Here is an 11893-nt window from a genome sequence, read left to right on the forward strand (position 1 = left end):
ATATTTGTCAATTTATGCAAGCAAATTAGAAAAGAGCTTCCTATCGTGCAACAGATGGGAGTGTTCATTTTCCCTACCACTACAAAAAAACAAAAAAAAAAAACCCTTGGCAGATGAAATACATTTGTTAGGTCAAATGAGGTTTCGTCGCTTAAAATTTGAAGTGACAAATATCTATCGGAAAAGGCCAACCCAAAAGTCGTCACTTGAAATAAACTTATTCGTCAGGTGAACTAGTTTGCCCAACGAAAAAAGTCGTCAAGTAAAGGAGCGTCAACTGACTTTACCCGACAATACATCTTGCTCGACGAACTGTATTTCGTCACACAAAACCTTTGGGAAAACCATATTTGTTGACCAGTTTTGCCCAACAAACACAAAATTTTGTCGGACAAACTCACTTTGCCCGACAAAATATAGTTCATCAGGCTAAATTTTGTCGTGGTAAATAGTATTTTCTGGTAGTATTGTTATCAAACTTATTATATGCTTGATCTTGACTCTATTGTGCTTGCCACTTTCTTTTACTTATCTTATTTATTTGTATGATTTGAAAGGTTCTTTTCATGTTCTTTGTTCCTTTGCTGCGATAGGAATAGTGATCACAACGATACATTCTCACTACAACAAAAATGACCATTGCGCACAATAAATTATTTGTGCCCTTTGAGGCAAAAAAAGAACCAACAATTGTGCTCATAGACCAATAGCAACAGTGCATCTGCTATCTTTATGTATGTGCCCTCTATGGGCATCATTATTACTGATAGCACATAATATGATGTTTTGTGCTCAAAGAGGCTGGCACAAATGGGCCACTATTTGTGCCTCGTTTCTGGCAACTTTCAGATAACCTTTTCCAGACAAGTTGGCACTTATATTGTAATTGTGCCAACATGAATTAAATATTAAAAAAAAAATTGAGGAAATGAAATTTTTTAATTTTCTTAAAATGAAAAGGCCTACAACACATTCCCAATCTCACAAACATAATGTGATGTTACATATTTTATCTCTAATACAATAAAACTTGAAAGCACATATTTTTGGACATATGCATTTTCCCCAACAAGCCTTGCACCTCATCATAGCCATAACAGATATAGTCGAATTCAAAACAAAATTAGTCCACAATTAACACCTAAAAAGGAGTTAGTTAAAATCAATATGTACAAGTTCCAGATCTGCCATATCAAAGATTCATATTCCTCACTCCAGGTTGTAAAAGGGTTTGAGACAACACATTTCTTCAGCTTATAGTCACCTAAATCGAAAAAATATGCAAGTTTGCATATTATTTAGGGTCAAAGTGAGTTGCTTATTTTAATGACATATCTAGTATACATCATCAAGAAACCTGCAATTTTAAAGGAGAAAATGAATCTTAACTGTTGGAAACAATGGATAAATAGAATATTCACAAATATACAACTAAACAATGGAGAAAATGAGTCTTAATTGTCGGTGATACTTAAATCTTCAAAGCGTGGAACGTCGAAATAGGGAGGCCAGCTTGCTGGTACTTCCAAATCTCTGGTAACAAGACACACAAACAAAAGCCGATACTCATTAGTCTTTAGTAAGAATAATTAAAGAAAAAAGTGCATCTTATATACAATTCCAAGAAGACATGGTATAACTAGAATGCAAAACAGTAAACCCCTCAAGCCATTTCTCCTTGCAGAGATTGATAAAAGCATTTGCATATCTTCTAAAGATACCATCCAATCGATCCACCAAAATATCAATATCTTGTAGTTCAAGCAATTAAACTATGGGTAGGGCAAAAACAAGCTTTTATGATTTAGTTCTACAAACTGATTCATACAGATAATGAAACCAATAATTCCTAATACCATTGCATTTGAATTCGTCGGAAGCCAAACAACCTTCCACCACCACAGATAACACAGTATTGACATCCCCTGCTCTGACAGCCTCTAAAAAATGACCATGAGTAAGAAATATATCAAGTAGCAAAATACATTATCACATTGGATATCACTGAAAAAATGAACTATAAATTTAGACTACCAAGAAGCTCTTGAAAATGAAGGTGACATCATTTACACATAGCAAAAAGAATGAGTATGTAATGGCTTCCAAATTTTTAAATCATGATTCCTTTTCTTTACCTGATCAGATGCTATATATCCTTCATCCCACAGATGAATTGGTGTAATTCTGCTATGTATACATGCACTCGTTCGTGATTGAAACATAATGACTTTTGCCAGACACTTTAGTAACATTTTTAATTTCTTCATGCATGGCAATCAATCTTCACACAGATTAACACATGAAAAAAGCAATCCACAGTCCCAATAATGCGATTCTACCTCTTTCGAATGTAGAATAAAAGAGAAATGCAAAAAAATATCTCAAAATAGGTCATTTCCTACAACATATAACAAACACGAATTTTAGGAACTTAGGAGATAATTAGTAGTTGGTCTGGAGTTTAATTGATAGAACACATAAGTGTAATGGAAAAAAAATGCACATCTCGTCATGGGCATCACAATTAACTGTAATACATTGACAAATTTTCACATTCAATGATAATGACGTTATCCTATAGTCAAATTGAAACTTCCCCAAAAGAAACCTAATGTAAATTACCTAAATCAGAGTCAGATTTGGGCAAAAAAATTAGGGAATATCTTCTAAAGTCAAATTGAAACTTCCCCAAAAGAAACCCAGTTAAAAACAGTCAAGAAATGAAGATTTACATAATTTAATTATCACATAAACACTAGTCAGCGATAATGAATTCGAAACAAGAAATACTAAAACAAAGTAGTACCTAGAAACCAAAACACATTAAAATTGAAAAATCTTAGAAAAAGATAACCTGATTTTACCAACGCGATTTCCGATTGAGGCTCTACATCCACCGATCTTCCCAAACCCGACCCACCACCTCCACATAAGTGTTCATTTACATAGAGAAATTGCATGTAAACATACAATATTGTAAATTTCATATAATTTTATGAGAACCACAAATCAGACACAAATATATACTTATAAGTTATAACCAAACATTATGAGGGGTATTCTCAGCTTGATGGTAAATAGAATATATTTGTACTATATATGAACACTTGGAATTTACAGGTTACCCACATGCACATCACATTCATCAACTACCGTCATGCATTCCAGGACAACAAAGTGGAACTAGGTGCCCCAAACGAAAATCAGACAATTAACTACTTTTTAAACTAGTAAAACGGATGTGAATCTTTTCATAAGCTCTTCCATAAACTTCCAGAAGCTACTTGTGATACTAGGATGAATTTAAGCAAAAAGAAAATCCAATCTTTGACGTGCTTACAAAAAAAATCCATACGTGGGTGGGTCTAATTCTTCTCAGCCCAGGTTGGAAACAAACTTGATTCACCTTCCTCATCCCAATCTTTGACATGCATACAGAAAATGGATTTAAAATTCAAAATCTAGAATCGACCCCAAAACTAAAAGTTTTTATTTTGGAAAAGAACTTACAGTGGAGGACAGCCCACAAGGAGAGGATCATTTTTACCTCTTGGGTCGAGGTCCGATTCCGGCAGGTTTGGCCGAAAATTTGTTGGAAAATCCATGGCCACCGCTTCTTAGATCTGAAATTGACGAAATTCGGCTACGAATTTGTAGAAACTAACTTGGGGGGTTGGAAAGAGGACGTGAAGAGGATTTTGGAGGTTTAATTTGACGGTCGTTGGTGGCTGGACAACTTGCGTGAAAGAGGAGAGAGAGAGAGGACGAAGGGGGAAAGGAGGAGAGGGGAAAGGAGACGTTTGTGAAGGGAAGAGAGATATTTTTTAAGTTTTTCATATTTTTTTATAAATGTATTTAACTTATCCTATCTGAAATATGAAGGCATGTACAATACAAACCTCCTTTAGTTTCCTTGCTTGCCCCATAAAAATCCTAAAAGTAAATATGTAAGGACACAAAACTTACTTTTTATTTAAATATATTAAACTGGAGGGCACAATAACCTTTGTCGTGTTTTTACAAATTAATAAAAAAATTCCAAATCTGACACATGCAAGGCTGGATGGACATACATTGATGCTGACAAATATATTTTATAGACACAAAATGCTTTTTGTGCCCATCTTCAGTAAAAAAGTTGTCATCTGACCCTACTCAGCACCGTTTCCGTGCCCATTACTGTTTTGTGTCTTTTTTTTTTTTTAACATTGGGCACCATAGATGGAGCCCTCTATGGAATTGGAACTATTTAAGCCTTTTAGTGGTCAAACTGACACAAAATTCTCAATTGTGCCCTTTATTTTGTACCCAAAGCTCATTTTTGTTGTAATATCTGCCTTATAATTAGGATATATCTATAGCGTATATAAGGCAGAGCCAGTGCATATGTCAATGAAACATATGCCCCTCTCAAATGTTATTGTATAATATTATGTTTGTATAAATATTACAACTTCCTTCAAAACTCTGAAGTGCCATATCTCACTTTCCATCATTAAAATTCTTTTTGAGTTGCATATATTTTGTTTTCTCAATGAGTATTAGCCTATTTCGTTCAATAACTGAAGAAAGAAAAAGTGGACAAAAGAGACCAAATTAGGGAGTACTAATTAAAAATTAGGTTAACAATCACTAAGAAACAGCTTGAGTATATTGAGATTTCCTATTTGAATTGAGTTCCTCTCTTAATCTCTATGTCACGAACTCAAAAATTCAGATCATTCAATTTAAATCATATTTCTCTTTCCTATATCATCATCATGTTAAAATTTGCATATTATTGAACAAAAAACATCATGTTAAAATTCTACCACTCTCACCAAACAAAGAGTGTAATATATACTAATATATAAATATATAGTTGACAAAAATGAGTCTTCCACTTTGACTTTGAACCTTATTCACATCCCACGAGTACATCAGATGGAGTAGTTCCCTTTCCCCGGAAGCCAAATCCAAGATCACGACCTCTAGCCGACACACACATGCCTTTGAAAACCACCCCAGCACAGAGACCTGTTTCCATAGATTCCTAATCCTGGATTAGAAACTAATTAACCCATGAAAAATGAAAAACAAATAAAAAAACCATGTCCTTAGACGGGTTAATTTTGTTCCTAAAGATTTACAGATTTGCAACAGCAGTTTATAAGAACCCCAGCTTTATGTCATTTTCTTGATTACTTTTCTGTCTGGTCTGTCTGGGAATTTTTCAATTGTTTTGTGTAATACAGTACTGGCATTAGGGCTTTTTGGTTTGATATTTATTCCCCAAAACGCAAGTTAAACAAGCATATATTCTTTACGCCAATTGTTTCAAAATCCATCTTCAAATGTAAAACAGCCCTAATTGACCAGCTTTATCAATGTCTTGAATTTTTTTATTTTTTATTTTTTTACCAAAAATTGGATTGCACGGGAAAAACGACCAACAAACATAATTGACCCTTCTCTCATAGTAAGGGTCCCATATATTAGATCTAGAAGTTGTTGGGGAAATACATAAATGGCTTTGAATATTTGCAAGCTCAATGTTACAAAAAAAGAAGAAGGTATTAGTTATATCATAAACAACCAAAGATTGTGACTCTTTTGACCATATCATTGTTGTTGGCTTCTAAGTTTTGGACAAGGATCTCTCCATGGTTTTGGGACTTCATATTTTAGTCTTGCTAAATAGTTGAAGAATGTGAGTGGATAGTTGAAGAATGTGAGTGGCTAGTTGATCGAGTGATTGAGCTGATTAATCGACCGATTGTTCTCACATTCCGCAACTATATAGCTTGCAAGATATGCACTTGAGAAACCGTTCACGACAAAAAAAATTAGTGTAACGCATTTCATTTTCGTTATATGTATATTAATAAAATAATTATTTCATGTTCGTTTTTATAATTTTGTTAGGTGAGCCACCACTATAACACACGTAAGTTGTAACCCTTATGTTAATAAAGGCTCTACTCTGCATATTCAAAGTTTTGTATAAAATTCAAAACTATTTTGTTGTAAGACTAATGCATATTACAACATTTATTCGTAATGAAAGTTAATTAGAAGAGTAATGCTAAGTAGATCGACTTTTTAGACTAAATTTGCAAATCATATAATGTATTACCAACAAAAATTATACACGTTAATCAACACCTAAGTGATAATTCAATCATTAGCAATCATGTCATATGGTTAAATACATGAGAGATTTTTCAGTGTGGATGGAAGTTTTTTTTTTTTTTTTTTTTCTAATGTCCCTCTCTAATTGTATAATGACATATAATGTTCCACTCCATATTCCAAACCCACTTGAAAATATCTTTATGTAGATGGTTTCCTAGCATTGGAGTTTAATCAACAGGCAGGAAACGGGTCTAACTCAACTTCTATATGGATACAATTTGAGAGTATTAAGGATAATAATTTTCTAAACGGTTTTGCATCAAATTCCAAAACCATGGGTGCCCTTCGACTTTGAAGAATATTATTCTTTTAAGGGGTGTAGTCAACTTGGATTTAAGAGGACTTTAATAGATTTTTTTCAAGTGACAGATTTGAAAGGATTTTAATAGACTTTACAATTCTACATGGATTTTAGCTGATTTATATAGATTTCCATATAGATTTGTATGGATTTATATGGACTGTATTCCATGGATTTCTTAGAATTTTCAAAAAGAAAATAATTTTTTATGTCAAAAAAAATTAAATAAAAAAGAGTGATTTTATCCCTTCAATTAACAAAAATTCAAGAAATCTCTTTCTTCCTCTGCCCATTTTCCTCTCTTGTGTGCCTTTCAATGACTTCCTAAGAGAGTGCCTTCCAACGGCTGAAGCACCAATAGCCAATAGTACCAAAGAAAATTCGATACATAAAAAGCCGTAGCTTTGGCACGAAAAGGTGAAGCTATTTTTTAAGTTATTTTCTATGCAATTTTAAGTGCGTATTGAATTTCTTAGAAATGTTGGGCAAGTTGGAATCTCGTCATTTGGAAAAATGGAGGTTTTAGTTGGTTTTTGTGAAGTGGGTTTTGGATTGGAATATGGGTTGTGATATTGGCTTGGTCAATTTTGATGATTTGAGTGTGAATGGATCCAAAAGGCTGCCACAAAATTCTTGCTCTACATCTTCTTCTCTGCAATCACCTTGGCCTACTCTGTATTGCAATTCATCACCTTGGATTTTGTTTGTTTATAGTTTGAACAGTGAGGTTGAAAGCAATGGTAGGGAAGGGAGGGACGAGGAAGATGAATGTTCATCTTCTGTGGTTGCGTGAAAAGAAATCTGAGGGGGGAGGGTTGGATTCTTGATGCTCTTTGGTATATATACCACCCACCTTCAAATCCATCTAAATCCTTCACTTATTAAAATCCTAACAAATGTATTCTTTAAAATTGTAATTGACTACTTCTGGATTTTGATATATTCTTTAAAATCCTTTAAAATCCTAATTTGACTACACTATGATTTCAAAGTCCTTTAAAATCATTTTTTAAAATCTAATTGACTACACCCGGATTTTGAAGTCTATTAAAATCCTATCAAATCGTAATTTGACAACACCCTCCTTCGTAATTTTGTTTTGGATTAGTATTACGGTCTAGTGGTATTCATCTTCACTTGTAAGTAAGAGGTTTTATGTTCGATTCTCGTCAAAGACGAATATGAACCACATCATTGCTAGCTCATTGAGAGGCTAAGCCCAACCCTCTCCCTCTTAATGTATACTATCGTTTGTTCCAAAAAAAAAAAAACAAAGATTCAAGTAAAACATGCTAGACAACAAAAATGGTATGGTTGTTAAAAAACAAAGATTCATATAGACCTGGACATCACACTCTTCTATTCTGCCTGTCTTTTTCTCTCCCGAGTCAAAACCCAACGCCGGTTTAACCAAACCGGTCAACATGGGCGGCTCAACGGCCCCCAGTAGACTCCATTAGCAGAGAGTTTTTAAGCTAATCAACGCGATCAAGCAAGATCTTTCATAGCCAATAATTAATTTGTAATTATAATTAAATCACTGAAATAAAATAAATTCAAAAGAAAAATTCCTTGTTCCAAATTTTGGTTTCGTGTGTGTATGTATTGCAGGCTGTTTAGTCTTCAGAAACATTCCTCCGACATGTTCAACCTTCAAACATTCTTCACCTGTAAATAATAAAAAAAAAATTTCTTTAATCTCCACGAACACATTTGTCATTCGATTGTAGCGCCTAATCAAGATTCAAGATCGAAGTTTTGCAAGTAACGAGCGGAGCGAAAAAAAGTTTGTATCATGTACTTATCAACTTCGAAAACTGGTTCATGGGGTGCGGTGTGTTCAATATTCTTGGTCTTAGACGTGATCATGATCACAGGTACTTGCTCCAACATGTTGCAGATTTCTGAAACAATCTTTGTTGTGGGTACTTTTGTTTTTCGATTTTAAATTAACCCCCTTTATCGGATTTTGTTTGGATTTAGTTTTTCGAGGATGATTGTGTTACGTTTAATGAAAAAGTACAACTGTGTGTTTCGAGGATGATTGTTATGTAACTTACTAGGTTGTTGGATCGACTCTGAAATCTTAACAACTTTTTCATCTTTTTGCAGGTGCTTCCGTTGTAGCCGGAGATTCTCTGGACACAGACAGAGAAGTTCTGCTGAGCCTCAAAGCATTTCTGCAGCAAAAGAACCGCGTAAACCAAGGAATATACTCGCAGTGGAACCAGCGCAGCAGCAACCCCTGCGAGTGGCTCGGAATTTCGTGCAGCAATGACAGCAACAGAGTTAGCCGCGTTGAGCTCTCCGACCAAAAAATCACCGGTGAGATTTTCCGAAACTTCTCTGCCCTTACAGCACTTTCGTACCTCGACCTCTCGAAGAACACAATAAGCGGAGCACTCCTGGAGGACTTGAGTCAATGCCACAGCCTCAGACACCTCAATTTGTCACATAACATTATTGATGGCGAGCTGAACTTGAATGGTTTGAATCAGTTGGAGGTTCTTGATTTGACTGTCAATAGATTTTACGGCGATTTGAAGATGACCTTTCCCGGAGTTTGCAGTAACCTAGTGGTTGCGAATCTTTCAGCGAATAATTTCACCGGAAGGATTGATAACCTGTTTGATGAATGCTTCAATTTGCAGTACTTGGATTTGAGCTCAAACTATCTTAGTGGTGAGATATGGAGTGGATTCATCAGGCTTACGGCGTTTTCAGTATCCGAAAACTATTTCAGTGGCGCTATTTCGCCTTCGGTTTTCACAAATAATTGTAGCCTGGTAGCTTTGGACTTGTCAGTAAACAGTTTTTCTGGTGCAGTTCCTGCAAATATTTCGAAATGCCAGAGACTGATCATATTGAATCTTTGGGGGAACCATTTTACGGGGCCAATCCCGCCTGAGATTGGATCAATTTCGGGACTGCAGGGCTTGTTCTTGGGTAACAACAGTTTTTCTAGAGATATTCCTGAATCCCTTTTGGATTTGAGCAGCTTGACATTCTTGGATTTGAGCAGGAACAACTTTCGCGGCAAGATACAAGACATTTTTGGGAGATTCAGGCAGGTGAAGTTTATTTTGCTGCACTCAAACGGGTACACCAGTGGGATCCATTCGTCTGGGATTCTCAAGCTACCAAATGTTTTGAGGTTGGACCTCAGCCACAACAATTTTACAGGTCCTCTGCCACTCCAAATTTCTCTGCCGAAGTTGAAGTTATTTGTCCTCGCCTTTAATCAATTCAACGGAACTATACCACCGGGCTATGGAAACATTTTGACCCTCCAAGCCCTGGACCTTTCCTTCAACAGCCTAACCGGTGCAATTCCTAGCACCCTCGGAAACTTGAGCTCTCTCCTGTGGTTGATGCTTGCCAACAATTCCCTAACCGGTCCAATTCCACACGAATTGGGAAATTGTAGTAGCTTGCTGTGGCTTAATCTCGCGAATAACAAGCTCTCCGGGCCAATCCCATCTCAGCTAACAATGATTGGGAGAAATGTTCAGCCAACATTCGACAAGAATATTCGGGACAATTATCAGATCATAGCGGGATCAGGCGAATGCTTAGCGATGAGGAGATGGATTCCTGCAGATTACCCACCATTCAATTTCGTGTACACGATCCTGACTAGGAAGAATTGTCGAAGCATATGGGACCGGCTGCTTAAAGGAAAAGGCCTATTTCCCATATGTGCAGCTGGCTCTTATGTACGGACACTTCAAATCTCGGGTTACGTTCAACTGAGTGGGAATCAGCTTTCGGGTCAGCTCCCTGCAGATATCGGTACAATGCGCAATTTTAGCATGATAAATTTGGGTGTCAATAGATTCCAAGGCGAACTCCCTGCAAATATCGGTCAGTTGCCACTTGTAGTGTTCAACATCAGCAGGAACAATTTTTCGGGTCAAATTCCAGAGGAGATTGGGAATATTAAGTGCATGCAGAATCTTGATATGTCATATAACAATTTTTCTGGCACATTTCCTCTGAGCCTGAACGGCTTGAATGAGCTAAGTAAGTTCAACATTTCGTACAATCCGCTCATTTCCGGCATAATTCCTTCGAGCGGGCAGTTGGCAACGTTCGAGAAAGATTCCTATCTCGGTAACCCCCTCCTGCAGCTTCCCGAATTCATCCACAACTCCACGTATCCAGAAAACAAAACGAAAGGGAATCCGAAAAAGCCTACAAAATCTGCTGCACATATGGTGGTCTTCGGTTTGCTAATTGCTCTCTTAATCTGTGGAGTTTTGTCACTTGTTGTAGCATTCTTATTCGGAAAGAGCCGGCCACAGCCCCCAGGATGCTTGTTGCAGGACATCAAATACCGGCATGACTTGGCTGCGAGCTCTAGCAGTTCATCCCCGTGGCTGTCGGATGCTGTTAAGATCATTCGTTTGGACAAAATGGCTTTTACACATGCTGACATTTTGAAAGCTACACGCAATTTTTCGGAAGATAGGATTATAGGGAGTGGAGGGTTTGGGACAGTGTACCAAGGAGTATTGCAGGATGGGAGAGTAGTAGCGGTGAAGAAGCTTCAAAGAGAAGGACTCGAAGGTGAAAGGGAGTTCCGAGCTGAAATGGAGGTTCTTAGTGGGAATGGCATTGGCTGGCCTCACCCGAACCTTGTAACTCTTCACGGCTGGTGCCTTTATGGATCCGAAAAAATACTAGTCTACGAGTACATGGAAGGCGGGACCTTGGAGGATTTGATATCTGATAGAGTGAGACTGACATGGCGAAGGCGAGTTGATGTGGCAGTTGACGTGGCTCGAGCCTTGGTGTTTCTACACCACGAGTGCTTCCCTTCCATCGTGCACCGCGATGTAAAAGCGAGCAATGTGCTGCTAGATAAGGATGGAAAGGCGAGAGTTACAGATTTCGGGCTTGCCAGAATAGTCGATGCAGGGGATAGTCATGTGAGCACAATGGTGGCGGGGACTGTTGGTTATGTCGCTCCCGAATATGGGCAGACATGGCAAGCCACGACGAAAGGAGACGTGTACAGCTACGGAGTTCTGGCAATGGAATTGGCGACCGGAAGGAGAGCGGTGGATGGAGGAGAGGAGTGCCTTGTGGAATGGGCAAGAAGGGTAATGGGAAATGGACGGCAAGGATTCAACCAGTCTGTGATACCGGTTATGCTCATGGGGTCCGGGCTGGCCGATGGGGCGGAGGAGATGTGCGAGCTGCTTAAGGTGGGCATAAAGTGCACGGCGGAGGCACCGCAGTCAAGGCCAAACATGAAGGAGGTTCTAGCTATGCTGCTCAAGATATATAAAGATGAAAACATATATAGTTTACATAGTAATTAATTTTTATACTCAGATTGTGTTTATGCAATTCTTTCTGTAAAGAATCGAATCAATTGTGTCCATAATTAAACCAAATGAAATCATCTTCCCC

At 37.4% G+C, this 11893-nt stretch overlaps 1 protein-coding gene across 1 annotated transcript; it reads left to right on the top strand.

The window, feature by feature from the left end:
• Positions 1-7975: 7975 nt before the first annotated feature.
• On the top strand, positions 7976-11893 carry LOC126625339 (probable LRR receptor-like serine/threonine-protein kinase At1g74360). Its single transcript, XM_050294433.1, has 2 exons — positions 7976-8352; positions 8588-11893. The coding sequence occupies exons 1-2, from the start codon at positions 8271-8273 to the stop codon at positions 11800-11802; spliced, it is 3297 nt and encodes a 1098-aa protein (XP_050150390.1). The 5' UTR covers positions 7976-8270; the 3' UTR covers positions 11803-11893.

The sequence above is a fragment of the Malus sylvestris genome, chromosome 6 (assembly GCF_916048215.2).
Source record: "Malus sylvestris chromosome 6, drMalSylv7.2, whole genome shotgun sequence".
NCBI classification, from domain to species: Eukaryota; Viridiplantae; Streptophyta; class Magnoliopsida; order Rosales; family Rosaceae; genus Malus; species Malus sylvestris.

Bases quoted from the DNA above. Each gene is read 5' to 3' on its own strand.
- LOC126625339 (XM_050294433.1), top strand. From the start codon at position 8,271: ATGTACTTATCAACTTCGAAAACTGGTTCATGGGGTGCGGTGTGTTCA. The intron at 8,353-8,587 runs GTACTTGCTCCA...ATCTTTTTGCAG, and splicing joins AGACGTGATCATGATCACAG to GTGCTTCCGTTGTAGCCGGA.